This window comes from Schistocerca americana, chromosome 2, assembly GCF_021461395.2.
Source record: "Schistocerca americana isolate TAMUIC-IGC-003095 chromosome 2, iqSchAmer2.1, whole genome shotgun sequence".
In the NCBI taxonomy this organism is placed as follows: Eukaryota; Metazoa; Arthropoda; class Insecta; order Orthoptera; family Acrididae; genus Schistocerca; species Schistocerca americana.
Window position 1 is genome coordinate 132,270,855 of NC_060120.1, and position 22,414 is coordinate 132,293,268.

At 42.0% G+C, this 22,414-nt stretch overlaps 1 protein-coding gene across 1 annotated transcript in view; it reads left to right on the plus strand.

Moving 5' to 3' along the window:
- The window catches only part of LOC124595494 (DNA polymerase alpha catalytic subunit), a 262,660-nt gene that overhangs the window by 106,561 nt on the left and 133,685 nt on the right, over positions 1-22,414 (plus strand). Inside the window, exon 14 of the mRNA XM_047134258.1 lies at positions 15,302-15,573. Within this exon, the coding sequence (XP_046990214.1) occupies positions 15,302-15,573 (272 nt within the window). The remainder of the gene's footprint in view (positions 1-15,301; positions 15,574-22,414) is intronic.

A 22,414-nucleotide genomic window follows, 5' to 3' on the forward strand; every position in this document is an offset into this window, starting at 1 on the left:
GTTTCGCTGCTCACGGTGACAGGTATTATAAAGTCTTCAATACACTGTTGTAACACACTTTCATTATTCCGTGTTTCCTGTATCATTCATTTCACATGATTTGGTAGCTTTTGCCAATCTTATGGTGTCACTTTTTTAATTGCCTCCTTCAAAAGGTGTCCCACTTCACTCAATGTATTTAGTTATTTTTATTTTTTTGGCAGTGTGATGTTTAACTTAGCACAAATCACTTCTGTTGTGTTGAAATTGCAGTGGTGGGGAGGCACTCTGCGCACTTTGTACCTGTATTTTTGATGTTGTTTCATCCACTATGTAAACTGGGTTCTTTGGTTTGTCTTGAGAGACAAGCTGTAATAATTCTGCCCTTGTCAAGCTACTGTCAATACATATCTTAGGTTTCTCTAGACATAAATGTCTCTTTCTTCATTGCCATTGTGGGTGCTTTATCTTGTAAAACAGAATGACATGGCATGTTATCCAGAACAATAGTGGAGTTTTTCATTAAGTTTTGAAGCATAGAGTTTTCAAACCATTTCACAAAAGTATTGTGGTTTGTCTGTCTGTGGTATTTGGAGGTCTTGCTTAAACTGAATAACAGCAGATGATTAGAAACGAAACCTTTTGAATTCCTGGCATTTACTACAATTACTCTTTTCCCAATTGGAGCTGCCAAACTACGGCTTGTCCAGCATTTTTTTTTCCTTCTTCTTCTTCTTTTTTTTTTTTTTACCTATGTCATACACACTCATGTTTCATCAAGCCAAATTATATCATCAAAATTTGCCCTACCAATTCCCTAAGAATGCTGCAATATCTTCATGTTCCGTTAATAATTTGTGACCAGAAATAAATTTATTGCTGAATCTTAACTTTTCACAATTCATGGCAATGATGATTTCCTACCCTGAAACAGGCTGCTGCTACAAAGGTAGCATGTAACTTTTTAAGTGTTGGACACTCCTTCCTGGAGTAATACATTGAGGTGACCAAAATCACGGGATACCTCATAGTACAGCAACTTGACGTGGCATGGACTCAACAAGTCATTGGAAGTCCACTGCCGAAATAACAAGCCATGCAGGCACTGTAGGCATCCATAATTGCAAAGGTGTTAGCAGTGCAGGATTTTGTGCATGAACTGACACCTCAGTTATGTCCCATAAATGTTCGATGAAATTCATGTTAGGTGATCTGGGAGGGTAGATCATTCACTTGTTGTGGCCTGGTGACATGGCATATTGTCATCCATAAAAGTTCCATTGTTATTAGGGAACAAGTAGCTGAACATGGCCATTTCCAGTTAATGATTAGTTCTGTTGTACCAGAGGATCCAGTCCATTCCATGTAAACACAACCAGCTTGCTCAGTGCATTGTTAACAGTTTGGATCCATGTCTTTGTGGGGTCTGTGTCACACTCAAACTCTACCATCAGTTCTTACCAACTGAAACTGGGACTTATCTGTTCAGGCCACAGTTTTCCAGTCGTCTAGGGTCCAACTGATATGATCATGATCTCAGGAGAGGTGCTGCAGTCAATATTATGCTGTTAGCAGAGGCACTTGCATTGGTCACTGCTGACATAGCACATTAATGTAAAATTTCGTTGCACTGCCCTAATGTATACATTTGTTGTTTGGCCCACATTGATTTATGCTGTTATTTCATGCAGTGTTACTCATCCGTTAGCACTGACTGGTCTACGCAATCGTGGTTGCTCTCGGTCATTAAGTGAAGGTCACTCCATTGCCTGTTGTGAGAGGTAATGCCTGAAATTTGGTATTCTCAGCATAGTTTTGACTGTGGATCTCAGAATATTGAATCCTCTAATGATTTCCGAAATGGAGTGTCCCATGTGTCTAACTCCGATTATCATTCCACGTCCAGAGTCTGTTAATTCCCGTCATGCAGCCATAATCAAGTCAGAAATCTTTTCGAACGAATCACCTTGAGTACAAATGACAGCTCCACCAATACACTGCCCTTTAAAAATACCTTGCGTAAGCGATTCTGCCACCTTTTGTATATGTGCTTATTGCTATCCCATGACTTTCGTCACCTCAGTGTATGTTTATAGCTCACACGACAAATCGCATTTCATGAAAAGAGTCAAGTTTTGTGACACTATTGTTGATGTGCCTCCTCTTCCCCAGTGTCACCAGTGTAGATGACTCGCCTGATACCTTCATGAAATTCTCCTTCCAAATTATCATTCACTGGTTTGTTGAGCAGCTGCAGTTCACTCCTCTGCTGTATCCAATCGAAAAAGATGTTCTCCAGCATCTCTCTCTCTCTCTCTCTCTCTCTCTCTCTCTCTCTCTCTCTCTCTCTCTCTCTCTCCCCCTCCCCTGTCCCTCCTTCTCCCCCTCCCCCTCCCCCTCCCCTGTCCCTCCTTCTCCCCCTCCCCCTCCCCTGTCCCTCCTTCTCCCCCTCCCCCTCCCCTGTCCCTCCTTCTCCCCCTCCCCTGTCCCTCCTTCTCCCCCTCCCCTGTCCCTCCTTCTCCCCCTCCCCTCCCCTGTCCCTCCTTCTCCCCCTCCCCTCCCCTCCCCTGTCCGTCCTTCTCCCCCTCCCCTCCCCTGTCCCTCCTTCTCCCCCTCCCCTGTCCCTCCTCCCCCCCTCCCCTGTCCCTCCTCCCCCCCCTCCCCTGTCCCTCCTCCCCCCCTCCCCTGTCCCTCCTCCCCCTCCCCTGTCCCTCCTTCTCCCCCTCCCCTTCCCTGTCCCTCCTTCTCCCCCTCCCCTGTCCCTCCTCCCCCCTCCCCTGTCCCTCCTCCCCCCTCCCCTGTCCTTCCTCCCCCCTCCCCTGTCCCTCCTCCCCCTCCCCTGTCCCTTCTCCCCCTCCCCTGTCCCTCCTTCTCCCCCTCCCCTGTCCCTCCTTCTCCCCCTCCCCTGTCCCTCCTTCTCCCCCTCCCCTCCCCTGTCCCTCCTTCTCCCCCTCCCCTCCCATGTCCCTCCTTCTCCCCCTCCCCTCCCCTGTCCCTCCTTCTCCCCCTCCCCTCCCCTGTCCCTCCTTCTCCCCCTCCCCTCCCCTGTCCCTCCTTCTCCCCCTCCCCTGTCCCTCCTCCCCCCCTCCCCTGTCCCTCCTTCTCCCCCTCCCCTGTCCCTCCTTCTCCCCCTCCCCTCCCCTGTCCCTCCTTCTCCCCCTCCCCTCCCCTGTCCCTCCTCCCCCTCCCCTGTCCCTCCTCCCCCCCTCCCCTGTCCCTCCTTCTCCCCCTCCCCTGTCCCTCCTTCTCCCCCTCCCCTGTCCCTCCTTCTCCCCCTCCCCTGTCCCTCCTTCTCCCCCTCCCCTGTCCCTCCTTCTCCCCCTCCCCTGTCCCTCCCCCTCCCCTGTCCCTCCTCCTCCCACCTCCCCTGTCCCTCCTTCTCCCACCTCCCCTGTCCCTCCTTCTCCCACCTCCCCTGTCCCTCCTTCTCCCACCTCCCCTGTCCCTCCTTCTCCCACCTCCCCTGTCCCTCCTTCTCCCACCTCCCCTGTCCCTCCTTCTCCCACCTCCCCTGTCCCTCCTTCTCCCACCTCCCCTGTCCCTCCTTCTCCCACCTCCCCTGTCCCTCCTTCTCCCACCTCCCCTGTCCCTCCTTCTCCCACCTCCCCTGTCCCTCCTTCTCCCCTCTCCCTCCTCCCCTGTCCCTCCTTCTCCCCTCTCCCTCCTCCCCTGTCCCTCCTTCTCCCCTCTCCCTCCTCCCCTGTCCCTCCTTCTCCCCTCTCCCTCCTCCCCTGTCCCTCCTTCTCCCCTCTCCCTCCTCCCCTGTCCCTCCTTCTCCCCTCTCCCTCCTCCCCTCTCCCTCCTCCCCTCTCCCTGCTCCCCTCTCCCTGCTCCCCTCTCCCTGCTCCCCTCTCCCTGCTCCCCTCTCCCTGCTCCCCTCTCCCTGCTCCCCTCTCCCTGCTCCCCTCTCCCTGCTCCCCTCTCCCTGCTCCCCTCTCCCTGCTCCCCTCTCCCTGCTCCCCTCTCCCTGCTCTCCTCTCCCTGCTCCCCTCTCCCTGCTCCCCTCTCCCTGCTCCCCTCTCCCTGCTCCCCTCTCCCTGCTCCCCTCTCCCTGCTCCCCTCTCCCTGCTCCCCTCTCCCTGCTCCCCTCTCCCTCTTCCCCTCTCCCTCTTCCCCTCTCCCTCTTCCCCTCTCCCTCTTCCCCTCTCCCTCTTCGCCTCTCTCTCTTCCCCTCTCCCTCTTCCCCTCTCTCTCCCCCTCTCCGCCCCTCTCCCCATCTCCTATCCCACCGCCCCTCTCCCCATCTCCTATCCCTCCGCCCCTCCCCCATCACCTCTCCCTCCGCCCCTCCCCCATCTCCTCTCCCTCCGCCCCTCCCCCATCTCCTCTCCCTCCGCCCCTCCCCCATCTCCTCTCCCTCCTCCCCCCATCTCCTCCTCCCCTCCTCCTCTCCCCTCTACCTCCTCCCGTCACCTCTCCCCCTCATATCCCCCTCCCCTCCCCCTTCCCTCCCCTCCTCCTCCTCCTCCTCCTCCTCCTCCTCCCATCCCTCCCTTCTGCCCTGGCCCCTCCCTTCCCTTCTCCCCCTCCCCTCTCCTCTCCCTCCCCTCTCCCACCCCTCTCCCACCCCTCTCCCACCCCTCTCCCGCCCCTCTCCCACCCCTCTCCCCATACCAAATATTCTCCCAAATTCATGCAACTGGCTGTGTATGATCACGCCATGTCTGACCCCTTGTGAAAGTTTCCTAGAAGTGTGCAAGTCTGCTCCTCATTTGTCAACTGTCATCACACATTTTCAGGCATGCAAAGCTAAAATTCACCCAAATGTCACACTATGATGTCTCTCTGAGGACTGGCAGACACATTGCTTTAGGTAGCACAGCACAGCGGAAGTGGCAACACAATTAGAGCCGACTGTGCCAAACTCCCATTGGCATATTGGTGACTGTAGCCATGCAGTCTGCTACCTGTCAAATGACAAGAAGTTTAAATCCAACTATAGTTATCTGGGCCATGTTATGTTGACTTGCTTCAACTGAGGTTTCCTCAGTTGTACAGGGTGTGGTAGATAAGTAATGAGACTGGCCGCCGCGCGGCGGCCCAGTCGCTCGCAGGGCAGTCTCCACCTGTACGTCACGTGGTGGGGGATCTGAGCTAACAATAGAACCGGTTCGCAGTCGCGTCGGAGCTCTGGTGCAGTGAGGGTCGAGCTTCGCGTATTACGTTGTTTGTGTGCCCATGACACTTGTGAAAACGCTGAAGATGGATCGCTCGATAGAACAGCGGTATGCAATCAAATTTTGCTTTCGCTTGGGCAAAACTGCTTCGGAAACTTTTGCTATCATTACGGAGGCCTACAAAGAAGACTCCCTATCAAGAGCTCAAGTGTTCCGGTGGTTTAATGAATTTAAAAACGGGAGGGAATCCGTTGAAGACATGGAACGATCTGGACGCCCTTCAACGAGTTGTGTGGATGAAACGGTGGCCAAAGTGAAAGAACTCCTGGACTCCGACCGTTGTTTAAGTCTCAAAATGATCGCCGATGAGGTCTCCGTGAATAAATTTACGGTTCACCAAATTGTTACGCAAGATTTGATGATGAGGAAAGTTTGCGCAAAATTGGTTCCCCGAGTGCTCACCGCCAAACAAAAGCAACAACGAGTGGACGTTTGCCGTGAGATGTTGAATGATTTGGAAAATAATCCACACTTTTTAGACTACGTAGTAACAGGCGACGAATCGTGGACATTCCAGTACGACCCGGAGACGAAAGCCCAGAGCTCGGAGTGGCACACACCGGCATCCCCGCGGCCAAAGAAAGCAAGAATGTCAAAGTCCCGCATCAAGACAATGCTAATTGTGTTTTTCGACAAGCGGGGGTTAATTCACAAAGAGTTTGTCCCTCAGGGGAAGACTGTCAGTGCCGAATTCTACAAAGAAGTCCTTCAGCGATTGCACAGAGCCGTCAAACGGAAGCGACAGGACCTTGCTCAACGCTGGCGTCTCCACCACGACAACGCTCCGGCGCACCCAGCGTTCCTCGTGACCTCCTACTTGACCCGAATTGGAGTTGAAGTTTTGCCACAGCCACCATACAGCCCTGACTTGAGTCCTCCTGATTTCTTCCTATTTCCGAAGGTCAAAAGATGCCTGAAGGGTCATCGTTTCGACGATATTCCGAACATCCAACGTGCTGTCACGAAGGCACTAACTGGGATAACTCAAACGGACTACAGTGGGGCCTATGAAGCTTGGAAAACGCGCTGGCAACGTTGTGTCGACGCCCAAGGGGAGTACTTTGAAGAATATTAACGTTTTGTACAAATTGGATCAATAAATTTGTTTTTCTAGACTGAGTCTCATTACTTATCTACCACACCCTGTATGACAGGGTGTTCCGAAAGCGTTGAAAAGTAAGTTGACTGGCATTCGTGTCGGGCCCGGTGAGTCCATGAGAGGTGATTCTGTCATTTCAATAAATGTCAGGCATAATTTCCAAATCAGAAACCAAATGCGAATATTTGAATCACTCTTGGAGAGCTGAAAGAATAAATATAATATCAGAAGAGGAGGACAATTTCAAGCCATTTTGTGTCACAGCTGAAAGTCTCTCTTATGTTACATCAGAAGCAAGTTTTAGTAAATGAAAATTTAGGTGATTGTGAAAAAAGAGCTTAACAGTTGAAACAGCCAGTCAGATCTAGATTCAGTGCTTGCTGCCGTATACTGCTACTAGTTTATGTGAATGGGAGTAAGCTCAGTGTACTGTCATTGCGTGCATGTACTTAAATCAACTGCCAGTTGTATCAGAGCAGGCTGGTCAGTAGAGGCTGCCAGTAGGAAGCATGCACAAAGCAAGATCTCCACCACGCCATCCACTGGTGACTCGTGCCTATATACATGCGTAGCAGCGGTGACACACTGCCACTACGTTCTTTTAGTTTGTACCGCTCACATCTGTTGTCCTGTGTATTGCCTATGTTGCACCCTATGTATGATTCTTTTGTCTTGCAATGTGTGAAGTTACGTGAGGCTTATTTCCATTATTGTTCAGTGGTTTATGAATAAAGCCATATTTATGTTACAAGGATTAGTTTCGTGTATTACTCGGTTGCTTCACTTGCAGTTGATCTTAGACTGATGAAAACTGTGGAGAATTCAACAGAATTATATAACAATAAGTCTGCTTCTGTGGTATTTCTGTTTTCTTACAAGATATTGACCATTTGCTTTCCGCTTTCTTCTTTCCCATGCCTCTTCATTAGTCTGCTGGTAACTGTCCACTTTTTATGTCACCCAGAATTCAAAGTCGTTTTCTTCTTCTTCTTCTTCTTCTTCCTCTTCTTCTTCCTGTCCTTCCCTTCCTGCAATCTTTCTTTCAGTGACTCTTCTTGTATGCAATTTGCTTACAGTATACGTCCCAGTGAAGATATTTTCACCCTGTTTGTCATTTGTACTAGTTTTCTTTCTGTTTTTATTTTATTTTTATTTTGGGAACGATTTATTTATTCATCTCACTTTTAATATTTTCCCTCACAAGCTCATTTCAAAACTAGCCGAGTATTTTTATGTCCACTGACACACCTATAGCTTTTAAAAGTGGGATGACCATTACTTCACTTTAGGAAGGTAAACAAGACTCTGCCCATAACTTGGCTGGCTCATACCATAAAATGACACTGTTGTTTTCCGCCAATAAAATCAATCAATTGGAAATTAAAAATCCCATAAGCACATGAGACTCCACATCACGTTTAAAATGAACATGGAGTACTGTAATCACGTGTTCAGTAAAAGGGTAAATCACATGTTCAGTAAAAGGGTAAAATACGTTTCTGCAGTGATATATTTTGGCAGTGTCTCCTGGTACATTGTTGCACTGGGTTTGCCTTCCAGTCATTCTTGGACCAACTATGTCACTTGGCCTCATCTGTTTTGCCTGCTCAAAAAGGAATGAGAATTTACTTTCGTTCCAAATATTTTGCAAAGTAATTTTTATTGTTTTCGCATAGTTGCAAGTGTTGGTAAAGTCCATATAGACCTTCTGCTTTGCTTTGTCTAGTTTCACTAGCTATGAAAAAACTTTTCTTACTCTAACTAGGGACACAATAAAGTGGCTGTTTTCTAAAGTGGTCTGCAGTTGGTATGCTTGAGTGTTGATATAGCAGCGCCTTGAAGAGTCTCAAGTGTTGCTTGTACTACAGGCAGCATTTCTGCAAATTTTTCAACAGCCATAAGCTTTTCTGTCCACCATGTCTCACAAAGGGAGATAAGCATCAAATGATAAGAGTTAATTAGTTCTGCAATTTTCTTCAAAAGGTTGTCCCGAATTGGAAATTTTCAAAAAAGGTTTACTGTAATTTTTATAGTTCTGATCCATTTCCGTATCATAGCTATCTCACATGAAGGCACTAGAACTAAATTAAGAATGTGTGCCACACAGTTTATGGTATCGTTCTGCAATATTTGTTCTCACACCTCGTAACTGGCTGCTCATCACTGCAGCACCATCAGAGCCTTGTCCAATAAATTTATTCATATCCAAATGAGATGCATTATAATTGTTGTTGGCAGTCCTTGAGCTGAAACATCTTCTACACAGATAAATTCAAGAAAATCCTCCCTGATGATTGATTTTCCAGATGACGAATCTACCTATCGTAAAAATAACGTTGGTTGCTCTTGCCATGATATGTCTTCTGTATTGTCAACCAGTACAGTAAAAAAAACCTGCTTCTTTTACTCTTTTAAGTTCTTTCGGTTGAATGGCATTACCACACAGTTTGATAATTTTATTTTGAGTTCTGGAAGAGGTATACATGGCCTTATTGTGACTATTTTGTGTAAGCAAGTGATTCTTACGTGTTTTATGGCTGGATCGAGAACAAAAATGAAGTAGTGCTCTAAAATTACCGTCTTATCTGCAGGTTCTTATAACTTCTCCAGAATCATGGGATCCTCTGAGGGTAGTTTCCTGTCTTCCGCACAAAAGAATTGTTTCCGTAACAGATTTTAATCTTTTTCTGTTCTCTTAAGCAATTTTACTATTTTCCATATTGATTTACTCAGTAAAATCAAATACTGCGCCTTCTGCAACTTTACAAAACTTCCTGTCTGCTCGGCAGCAGATTTATGATATTTCGTATCTGAATGGTGATCAAAGCTCTCTAAAGCTTTCATCCAGTTAGGAAATGGCTTGCTAACAAAGGCCCAGTGTTCTTGATGACCATGACCACCTTGTATTTTTCCAAGGAAAATACATACTTTCCAAAATGCTCCCTGCTTGACATTTGAATACACAAACCACGAGTGCCTGGTAGTCCAATGACGTTGAAAAGAAAGGTTTTGGAAACTTGAAGATACCTGATGGGGTCCAAGGCTCTTTTAGAGCTCTCAGCTTTTCCTCATCGTTGGTTGGAGGATGACCAATATACTTCCCAGTATCATAATCCATGGATGGAGACACAGATAAATTCACCCTGGTTGAGTGAAAGAAAGGTATGAATTAAAATCAAACACTAGAATAACACATCCATTTTTGCCGATGTACAGTTAGCTAGAGGAATGGTCGATAAACCACAGCATGCTGCTTCGTCCTGGATATTTTTGTGTATCGAATATGTCTGCAACACACTTCCTGAAATGCGTGCAGCTCTTTCACAGGATAGTGCATAGCTGTTACAGGATGGCCTGTGTCAAAAATAAAGCCTGTGACTGAGTGGTGACCAGTTGTAAATGTGACGGTCGTACAAGTCCTCCATTAACATCCACCATTAATGTGCTTTTGAGTTTTATTGTGAAGATCACCCAGAGTAATCTCCACAAAACTGATAATGCAAATGGCTGTTGAGCTCCTCTTAAAGAAATAACAATGATGGTATTACGATTTTATATATATATATATATATATATATATATATATATATATATATATATATATATATATAATTTGTGAAACAAATACTAACAAAGAGATAGAGGGGCTGGCCAGTACTTACCTCAGCTCAGTACAGCCGATAGATACACATAAAACAGAACTGAAAATTTACATTCCTAGCTTTCGGAACTTTGTTCCTTCATCAGGGAGGAGAGAGGGGGAAAAAAGGGAAGAAGGGAAAGTGGATTCAGTTACTCACAACCCAGGTTATGAAGCAACAGGGAAAGGTAAACAGGGAGGGTAGCAAGGATGGAGGCATGGTTGTCAGAGGGTATTCATTTTTCTGTAAAGTATTGAAGTAATTTGTTTGAATGAGTGTTATTAATTGTTCATGATTCCCTATTCAACAAAAAAGAGAGAGTCTGCTTTCTTTCTTATGTACAAGGATTGCAACAAAATTATGTGAAAGGGCAACATTAAAATTTTGGTAATGTTGGCTTTAAAAAAAATTTTAATTAGTTTTTATACAGTGTGAATTAAATAAAAATAAAATTTTACACAAACATATCAGAATTTTAGTAACTTCCTCCTACCAATGCTGTAGATTCCTAGATCTCAAAACAGGTATTTTAGAGAGAACATATATGGAGAATCAACGCAAAATCAGTAAATTTTCTTTCTGTGTTGCTTAAGATTAAACTGTGTTAAATACGGTCGTATCATCTACAAGCAGTATTGCTGACGTATTGTGTGATCCATATTTATTAAGGCCTGAGCTCCATAGTACTGCTCAGGCTTCACCAATACAATTCAGAAGCTTTCTTGAGTTCTACTGCTATCAATCTACACTTAGTGGTGCGGTGTAGCCATTATGCAGTGAACTCTTATTGTCTGATTTTTTTACTGTGGCCTTAATTTAATTTAATTCCAGATTTAATCTTCACTGAAACGACTATAGCATGTTGTAGGTGAATGTTCCACTAAGGACTTGTTTGGCTCTGTGCCTGAGGGGTGAATGCCACCTTGCTTCTTGCCCTAGTCACAGCATCTGCTGTTTAATCGATAGGTTTTACAGGCAAGCACCAATCACACGTAAATAAAGTCAGGTAATAAATGGCTCTGAGCACTATGGGACATAACATCTGTGCTCATCAGTCCCCTAGAACTTAGAACTACTTAAACCTAACTAACCTAAGGACATCACACACATCCATGCCCGAGGCAGGATTCGAACCTGCGACTGTAGCGGTCGCGCAGTTCCGGACTGAAGCGCCTAGTACCACTCAGCCACACTGGCTGGCAAAGTCGGATAATAATGCAAATAAATAAATAATTGATAAAACACTTCTAATAAACTTGAAAAAATAAATGGACGCATGTTTGAATAACATAGTCAGCACAATACAGAAATTGATTAAAATTGGAGTACTGTATTGCCAAAAAAAAATTCCACCCTAAGTTGAATGATGAAAGCTGTAGTGAGTGTTGTTATGTCACGTAAGATAGCAAACTATGTGGCAGAGCCCCCATACATTGCAATTCCACTAACCCAGCTGTAATCTCAAAGTCTAGATTCCAGTGAAATGCTACAGGGAACCTGCCTCACTTATCTGCACTACTATTAGTAAATCTTCATTACGATATACAACCCAACATACGAAAGCAGTGTGATAACGACACCATCCAGTGTTGGAAGGGTGCAGCTGTACTGCTTAGGAAAACCAAATCCTACTCCCATCAGAACACTATTCAGACTGTGTGTCAGTGTTCTGCATCTCCATTGTATGCTGACAAACAAAAAGACCCAGAGGCACTCCATTGCTGCCTATTTCAAAGCTTGGAAACCAGATCACACTGGTCATATTCACGATTTGTTACTGAGCTGTTAGAATTATTGTCATCAATTATTACATTGATTTCATTTTCCATAAAACATATCATCGTGGGCATCTTCTCAAGCTTATTACTCTCACCTTGCAGATCAATCTAACATGAACATCATAAGAGTTATCAACGAAAACACTGATGATGGTGGATTCGTGTGGCAACAGCCTTTTGAGTCGTGCCATCATACATTAATTTAGAATGAATAGAACATAAAGAAATATGTGCATGTAAAAGATCATGCCACATCAAAAACGAAGACATTCTGATATTCAATATTGAGATACACTCAATTTGTAGGTAACATACAGATTTGAATTATTCATTGTAAGTTCTCAAAGAGATTCTAGAACAATACGTATCTGAAAATGGTTTTCAGTTTATTTGTCAGTCTGCTCTTTCATTACAGTTGCTGATGTACCTCATTACTTCCAACTTGAGCTGATAGATTTACAGTGTAACACCCCACTCAACGACCAGTTGTCCAGTCCAGGAGTTTACAAGACTTTTATAAAATGATGCCCCAGGAGCAATATCCTAGACTGCACAGACTATCTGCTAAAGTGTATTCAATGTTTCATTCAATACATTTGTTAAAATTTTTTTCTGTTATGAAATTGAGATAGTCCCACCAGCATTTGGGTTTATAGGGGTTAACAGATTTTTAGCTTGCCTAATTCCATGCGTTTGACTTTATCACTAACCACAGTTACTGATGATGTATTGCATATTCCAAAATTGAAAATGTATAAATTAATGAATATCATAACTTTATGTTAAATGCCTGTATGTAAAGCTTTCCACAGCTTGATCTTAAATGCCTGTATGTAAAACTTTTTATAATTTTGCTTACCATATTGGTTAATATTTAGTCACGTAATAAATGTTACTGCTTTGGTAGAAAAATAAAAATATGAAAATAAATACGCATGATAAAATCCTGCTTATAACAGTGTGCTGCAATGTTCACCTCTTAGAAGTAGTGTTGCAAGCACATCTGCCCCAGTTTCCCGCATGCGCAGCCTTCGGCATGTGGGCATCTCAATCACACATCTGCCCAGAATAGTGCAGTGGGGGGAGCTGGGGGTGCTTAGCAGACTCAGCTGCACTTGCAGCTCTTAGAATGAAACACATCCTGATGTCGTGCTACGAGTTTCTGTGAATTACTTTGAGCCTTGATTCTATTTAATCATATTAATTAAAGTCATCTTTATTCTCATATCTTTTGAGTTTCATATAAACCAAGTTATAGTGTATTCACAGGATCTAAGTGTTACAATATGGCTTATCAGGGAAGGCTGTTGCTGTACTGGTTTGCCAGTATGTATTTACAGGATCTAAGTGCTACAATATGGCTTATCAGGGAAGGCTGTTGGTGTACTGGTTTGTCAGTAGTTCAACTTAAAATGTTTGTCAAACCATAGTTTAAAAAAGCTGTGTTACTCGTGAACTAGATGTACAGCTGTGCGATGCTGTAATGAACTTGTGAATTCAAGATGCACAGCTTGTTATGTGTCATGAATGATTCCATACAACTCTTGGCTTCAGTTGTAAAGTTTTTTACCTCTGCAAACTAATGCTGTGGCTGTGGCAGTAAGCCGTCGCACGATTACCCTTTCGTGGAAGGTATAAGATTTTTGTTGCTGAAACAGTGTTGATTACTGTTGCTGTTCTGTCTTTCTCCACCAACTAGCCTCCTCTCAAGCAGGGGTGGCTGTTTTCTCTGTTCTGGCTCTCCTCACCAATCGGGCCAGCCGTTCCCACCTCCCATGCAGGCTGTCCATCCTGATGTCTTACAGTGAACATTGTTGCAATGCACTGTCAAGAAACCTTGTTATTTCCACTCATCATTCTTAACATAGCAAGTGGTCAGGGCGTATCACCAGCTTCAGAACTGAGGAAGATACTCCCTGACCCCACCACAACATTCATAGCTCTAAAATTTCTTATCACTCCCCTCTCCACAAAGTGCACAGCTTATGTGTCATCTCAAGAAAAGTTGAATTGACTCTCACTTAACCAGCCTGTAACTTTGTCACAGATATTTGGCATTCTTGTGCAGAGGCCTTGTCGTAGAAAGCACGGACCTGCTTTAACACGTTCCAGTGTTCACACGATGACTCTTCAATATTACTTTTCACTTCAATATTACTTTTCATGTAATCCGTATCACACTGTACAGTCTTAGTCATTGTAATTTTCAGATTACCACGAAAAAGCGTTTCAAAGCAAAACCATGCCTTCTGTTATACCTTTGTACTGGGCTGGGAAAAGGTTGCTTTAGAAAAATTATAAAAGCTGTTTCAGACGGCCGAAAAAGTCTGTAAGTGAAGATTTGCACTACCAATACATGTGCTTATAACCTATTAAAGTTTCATTGACACCAGACTAATACTTTAGAAGATTTCAGAGTGAGAAGCTACATTCGTAGTTGCCAAAAACCTACACTGTCCTTGCAACAATCATACATTGAATATGAAAATCAGGTTGTCTCATACAGCCTAATGCAGAAGTATAAAAGAAAAATATTGCTGTAACTCATTTGCTCATAATTAAAGCCTAAATTCCAGTGTCCATATCTGTAATACAACAATTCAACAGTAGACAGCAAACCACCTTAACACAACCAAACTGCAAATGCAGAACAACTACCCTGTAAAGCACTCAAAAAATTAGTCACAACTGGCAATACCTATAAACAACAGATCAGATGAAAAGGTAATGGAGAAATAAGCTTTTTTCTTACAAAATTACTGTGCAAAATGAAATAAACCTCTTCTACACTTGATCCTCAGGTTTTCTGGAAGGGCCTGCTGCCACTAATTCTTCATGGTGTGAAATTCTGCACCAAGTAGAACCACACCACAGTCTTCTGAAGCAAGTTCATTAGAATCCAGTCTCTCTCTCTCTCTCTCTCGGAAAAAAAGCCCCAAAGAGATTTCTAACTTGTATGTTTCATAGGTTTTTCAAGTGTGGCTAATCAAACACATGCACACGATGTTTAAGCTTGGTTGATTCATGCCACCCTAAACTCTCACCTTTAATAGTTGACTGCCCAAAGTGAAGCTACACATCTGACTGGCTTTAGTTTGCGACGCGCATAGCAATGGGGATGGCGAGGGGTGTACGGGAGAACGGTAGGGGGGGGGGGGGGGGGGAGACAAACCCCAATTCAGAGCACAGCTATCGATGTTTATGTCCCATTTCAAAATTATGTTGTACAAACTGACAAGGAAGTTGGACACTTTTGTTTAAAGACAGACAAAATTCAGAACAAAGCTTGGTGTTTCAAACCTGAGTGAAGAGTGCACTGTTTCATCTCTCATCCACTGTCAAAGTCAGATATTGGCCTGTAAAACAGCTACGTGTATATGCCTTTAATTTATTTTATAAGTAATTGGGCTGTCCATGATTTGCTGCCGTATAATTACTGTCCAGACAAACGTGATGAATCTATTTCTTATTTCTGCAAATGTAGTATGTGGACATGTTTCACAGAGTTCGTACTTATTTTGAGCATTTAACCTGTTAGTCAGACTTCAGTTCATCCTTAACATTGAAGTTGAGGCTACACGATTTTCTAAGTTCATGTAATTATTTCAGTTTTTTTGTTTTCAACAGTTGTTACGAGACCTTCTGATGGTGCTTTCCCTATGGATGTGAAACAGTCCCTGTCTCGATTCCGAGCCACAAGAGTGGAACACGTTGACTCAGAGCGGGCTTTGCTTTGTTACTTGGTGGCGAAGGTTTCGAAGATTGATCCCGATTTAATTGTTGGGCATGATTTACATGGATTTGCACTGGAGTTATTGGTGCATCGCCTGCAGGTGCACAAAGTTCCACACTGGTCAAAGCTTGGACGACTGCGACGTGCAAATCTCCTATCTATTAAGGTAGATTATTTTTTTATTTTAAGGTGATTATTTTTTTGGTACGAAGTGCCATTACATGTTTTTTGTCTGGGTTCCCAAAACGTAAGAAGTTTGATTGCCTCTGTTAATTTTATTGACAGTATATATGGATTGTTGGCTGTACAGTTATATGGCAGAGTACAGATCAAGAGGTATGAGTTTCAAATTCCCAATTTGTGCTAGGATTTTTCTGCCATTTAACGTATTGTGCACTTTTGGCACTGCTGTGTGTAATAAAATTTGGCGTGGATTCAACATTAAACTGTACGCGAAATTTCTAACGTGGCTAGATGAGAGGGCTACCAGATTAGAGGAATAGTGACTTGGTAAAGTCATCACTTCTATGTAAGAATAAAACTTGACATAGGAGCAGTGTCCCCTAGTTAAATGCTTGGTGTAAACTTGTCTAAGATATGTAATTATAGTCATTGCCTTCAGTAAAATGGGAGGGGGCAGGCAGTTTTGGATAATTAAAATTTAACTTTAGATGGATTAGGGTCCTACGGTATCTTGCAAAAAAAGTGTTCCCACATTAGGTCTTCGCATTTCAGTGTAAATTTGTTCACCATTTGGTGCTGAGTGGTCCATATCTGTGTGTAGTATAGGGTTGTTATAGTTAAACTTTTGCTATTTGAGCCAGTGTAGACAGAAAACTATTTACCATATGGGTATTCAACTTTATATGAATGATGTTCAGACTGTGCACTACAGGATCTGTGTGGTTAGAAATATATGTCACAACTTGCCGTTAAGTGCCAGTACTGGTACAGTGAGGGAGGATTGAAACACAAGCCTCAGCATGCATTACAGTTGCAGAACATCAACATGGGTCTGGACAACATGAGTATGGCTGCACTTGTAATGATGTTTTATCAAAACAACAGCACTAGTGCTGCTGCTCTTCACAAGCACTGTCAGATTGAAGGAACACGGGGAGGTCCTCCTTCTCACATCATTGAAGAATATGATTTAGAAGTTTGAATTAACTAATGTCTTGGAAATTGCTCCTGGGAGAGGTGGACAAACAATGGTGCCACAAATTTTTGAAGAAGTTGCTGTTGCCATGGCTGAGAATGCTAGACGCAATGTGCAATTTTTAAGCAGTGCGTGAACTGTGTGGTGACAGCTGAACATTACATAGTCCACTTTTTGAAAAGTGCTACAAACAGTTGTGAAATGGCATCTTTACTGCGGTTTCAGGCTGTCATGGATGCAGATTGTCTTCTCATTGAGCAGCATTCATAAACTAGAACATAAACGTGATACACAATTTGCAAATATTATCCTCTCATGTGGAAATTAAAATGTGTTTCTTTCAATGGGTTATTCATTATTTCTCTTTTGTATGTCCTTAAAAATGTTTGCACCAAGTTTGTGTCCTATGATCATTTGTTTTTCATGGGATCACTCTCGGTTAGTGAAATTTTAATTATAACCACCCTGTACATGATGAGAATTACTATCTAGGGGAGACAGCACAAAAAACAGAAAGACATTTTGCACCCATTCAAGGCGATTTCACTTGAAATACAATTATTGTTTTTGTATTAGTCTTGTCCAGGTCTGAGTATCTTTTGCATAAACTAAATTCCCTTCTGGAACCTTGTTCATTGAAATATGACAAAACTCATAATATGTGTTTTGTCTCCAAACACCACTAAAACTTATATAGTGCCAACACTTTTTAAAGGTAATGAAAGGCTGAAACTACTGGCTCAGTCACATGTGCTTGGTCAGTCATATTGCTTATTGATAGCTGGCCTTCAGAAGTAGAGGCAGTAATGATTGCTGCACCCATGGGGTTTTCAATAAAGCCACATGTGCTCCTCCTCCCCCCCCCCCCCCCCCACTCTCCCTTTTGTCTTTATAAATGGCATGGAGACAAGCCTTCATTTGCTGGGCTATTCTTCAGCAACCATAGTTTAGTGCAGTGGTGGAAAGTAGTCAACTTCCAACAGTATGGATGTACTTATTTTGGGTATTAACACTGATCCTAAAAAGAGGTATCCTGTAGTCCTCTCAGACAGTGAAGATTTAATTATAATCACCCTGTAGTATTTCCTCAGGCCTTTGTGAAGGGAACATCAAAAACTAAAATATTTCGGGAACAATGGTGCACACTGTGCAAGCAATTATACTCTCTGTAAGTCTGTTAGGCAAATTTCCAACAGTCATATTTTTATTAGAAAAGTCAATGTTTTCAAATATTATGAGACATTTGTGAAATTACTGTTGGTTATTCTATAGACTTGGCATTCTGACTGTCAAAGGAGGCAGAACATGTAAACTCAATTAATACATCAAAATCTGAGCATAGAGCCCATAGAAGAATTTTGGCACAAAATATATATATGTGTGTATGAAACATTTCAGTTTAATACAACAATTAAACATAATTAAAAGTTAACAAACATAGACCTTTCTAATTATTTACAGGTTTAATTAATTACACAACTAATGTTACTCTATCTATTCACTTCCCATCATCAGTAATTACACACATTGCACTCTATGCACACATTACATTCTCATCCTTGTGGCTGAGATCTGGACCATATCTTTGTATGGCAAAATCCTTCCATAATCAAGATGTTGAGCTCAGGAAGGTGAGAGAAGTCCGGCATCTGACATCACAGTTCTAAAAACCTACAGTTGTCCATGCACATGGCATACATACTACAAGTGTATTCTGAAATGATAGAGATTTTTTATTTTGTAATTTTTACCAATCCCAACTTTTTTAATCAATCCCCTGCTTTGCATCATTTAAATAATATTTTGGTGTATAGCATGTAGTATTTAAGAAGTAAACATGTCGATTTTAGTTATATGTTTCATTCCTTGGGCAATTTATTACAGATTTATGATTCCCGGGTAGAAAATACTGTTTCAGTCTTCTGTTTAATTTTTCTTGGTATACAGAAGTAAATCTAGCTCTTGTTCCATGATTATTAATAGATCTGTTAGTAAGATAATTACTAGAGACTGGATTATATGCGTCATAAAAACCCTAAAATATTCATGAATAGTGAAGATCATCCTTTCTCCTAGTATTGTAGTTATGCACACTGCTATTACTTTTGAATTGGGTTTGGTTGTTAACAACAAATTTCATAAGAGACTATATATACTGAGAAGCTACTGTGAATATCCCTAGATCCTTAAATAAATGTCTGCAGGATGATCTTGGGTGGACTCCATCTATTATTCTGATTACACGCTTTTGTGCAATAAATACTTTATTCCTCAGTGATGAATTACCCCAAAATATGATGCCATATGAAAGCAACGAGTGAAAATAGGCGTAGTAAGCTAATTTACTAAGATGTTTATCACCAAAATTTGCAATGACCCTTATTGCATAAGTAGCTGAACTCAAACATTTCAGCAGATCATCAATGTGTTTCTTCCAATTTAATCTCTCATCAATGGACACATCTAAAAATTTGGAATATTCTACCTTAGCTTTATGCTTCTGATTAAGGTCTATATTTATTAATGGCGTCATACCATTCACTGTACGGAACTGTATGTATTGTGTCTTATCAAAATTCAGTGAGAGTCCGTTTACAAGGAACCACTTAGTAATTTTCTGAAAGACAGTATTGACAATTTCATCAGTTAAGTCTTGTTTGTCAGGTGTGATTACTATACTTGTATCATCAGCAAAGAGAACTAACTTTGCCTCTTCATGAATATAGAATGGCAAGTCATTAATATATATTAAGAACAACAAAGGACCCAAGACTGACCCTTGTGGAACCCCATTCTTGATAGTTCCCCAGTTTGAGGAATGTGCTGATCTTTGCATATTATGAGAACTACTTATTTCAACTTTCTGCACTCTTCCAGTTAGGTACGAATTAAACCATTTGTGCACTGTCCCACTCATGCCACAATACTTGAGCTTGTCTAGCAGAATTTCATGATTTACACAATCAAAAGCCTTTGAGAGATCACAAAAAATCCCAATGGGTGGTGTTCGGTTATTCAGATCATTCAAAATTTGATTGGTGAAAGCATATATGGCATTTTCTGTTGAAAAACCTTTCTGGAAACCAAGCTGACATTTTGTTAGTACTTCATTGTTACAGATATGTGAAGCTACTCTTGAATACATTACTTTCTCAAAAATTTTGGATAAAGCTGTTAGAAGGGAGATTGGATGGTAATTGTTGACATCAGATCTATCCCCTTTTTTATGCAAAGGTATAACAATAGCATATTTCAGTCTATCAGGGAAAATGCCCTGTTCCAGAGAGCTATTACACAGGTGGCTGAGAATCTTACTTATCTGTTGAGAACAAGCTTTTAGTATTTTGCTGGAAATGCCATCAATTCCATGTGAGTTTTTGCTTTTAAGCAAGTTTATTATTTTCCTAATTTCAGAGGGAGAAGTGGGTGAGATTTCAATTGTATCAAATTGCATAGGTATGGCCTCTTCCATTAACAGCCTAGCATCTTCTAATGAACACCTGGATCCTACTATATCCACAACATTTAGAAAATGATTATTATTTTCTGACTTTTTGTTCGTAAAGTTTTCATTCAATTTGATGGTAATACTGTCTTCCTGTGCTCTTGGTTGACCTGTTTCTCTTTTAATAATATTCCAAATTGTTTTAATTTTATTATCAGAGTTGCTGATTTCAGACATGATACACATACTTCTGGATTTTTTAATAACTTTTCTTAATATAACACAGTAGTTTTTATAATGTTTGATAGTTTCTGGGTCACTACTCTTTCTTGCTGTCAGATACATTTCCCTTTCCCGGTTACAAGATATTTTTATACCCTTAGTAAGCCATGGTTTGTTACAAGGTTTCTTACGAGTATATTTAACTATTTTCTTGGGGAAGCAGTTTTCAAATGCATTTACCAAAATGTCATGAAATAAATTATATTTTAAATTGGCATCAGGTTCACGGTACACCTCATCCCAGTCTAACTGCTGTTGGCTTTCCCTGAAATTTGCAATTGTTGAATCGTTGACTGAACGTACTACTTTGGAGGACTGTTTAGTATTGCTGAATGGAGCTATGTCATATATTGTAACTAGCTGTGCACCATGATCAGAAAGACCATTCTCAACAGGCTGAGCATTTATCTGGTTAAACTTATCTTGGTCTATAAAGAAATTATCTATCAGTGAGCTGCTATCCTCTATCACCCGAGTAGGAAAATCAATAACGGGTGTCAAATTGAAAGAACCGAGTAATACTTCAAGGTCATTTTTCCTATTACCCTCTTTCACAGAATCTACATTGAAGTCCCCACAAATAATAATTTGCTTCCCCCTGTCTGACAGATAGCACAACAAGGAGTCCAAATTTTTCAGAAATAGATGAAAATTTCCTGATGGGGACCTATATACAGTTACAATTATAAATGTGCCTTTATTTAATTTAACCTCACAGGCACATGCTTCTATATGTTTCTCTACACAAAACTTTTTTGTTTCTATACTTTTTGCACAATGATAACTTTTGACATATATGGCAACTCCTCCTTTCTCCATATTTTCTCTCATTACATGTGCAGAGAGCTTATATCCACTTACATTTACCTTATCCATATCAGTAACAAAGTGATGCTCAGACAGGCATAGTATATCTATTTCATCCTCAGCTTCTAAATCTTCTAAACAAACCAGAAGCTCATCTATTTTATTCTTTAAACTTCCAATATTTTGATGAAATATACTTACATTATTTTTAATTATACTTTTATGAGAACCTTTCCTTATTCTAACATTTGCAGTACTCTCCTGTCTGAGTTTCTCATTGTGCTTAGGCCTAGTTGCTATACCAGTGGTCACATGGTGTTCAGAGAGGCAGATTATATCAACTGGGTTGGGTGACTTTAATTCATCAATGCAATTACCTAGGACTGAGATACAACTTGGTGGAGATAAAATTTCTGGTGATTGGTGAAAATTTATAATTGACAGCTGTGATTGGTGATCCAATGTGCTAGAATTGTGCTGTTTAATTTCTTTCCTAAACTGAAGATTTGTTTCAATCATGACCTCTCGTAGAACTTGACATCTTTCTGTCTTACCTATCCTAAAAAAGGTGCTGCTCCAACACCTGTAACCACTGGTATTTTACCATTCATGGCAGTGCCTCCCCCCCTTAAATTTCCTGCTATTACCCCAGCCAGTTTCCCCTTCCCTTTCCTGTTGAGATGTAGGCCGTGCCTGGTATAGTCCCACCCACTGAGAGAATCAACAGGAACCACACCAATATGAGCCCCCGCACCCGATCCAAGCAGCCGTTCAAACTCCAAATTAACTCTCCCAACAGAAGAGTTCAAATGAGGCCGGTCATGGCGTCTCAGGACAGATACAAACTCAACATTGGTGTGTCTCGATGCCGACGCAATCTTTACCAGGTCACACTCTATACTGTACCCAGGATCTCTGTCGATGCTGTTCCCTGGCTCTCCCACAATAACCACGGTGTCTTCCCTGGTAAAACCTCTACAGAGTGAACCTAAATCCTCTGTCACCTGATCCAGACTAGCACTTGGTTTGAAAAAATTTGTGACCTGGTATTCTGGTCCTAATTCCTCCTGCAGAAGTTGGCCTACACCTCTGGCATGAGAACTGCCTAACAACAAAACTTTCTTCCTTTTCAATGGCTTTCCTACATTCTTTTTCAATTTCCTATTGAAAGTTTGTTGAGTCTTTTCTACACCTACCTCTGCTTGAGGCTCATCAGTTTCTAACTGAAGCAACAGGTCAAACTTATTTTTGACATTCACCACAAAACTGTCAGACTTAGTTCTAGGCCTGTTCCTTCTGCTACCTGTTGCCACT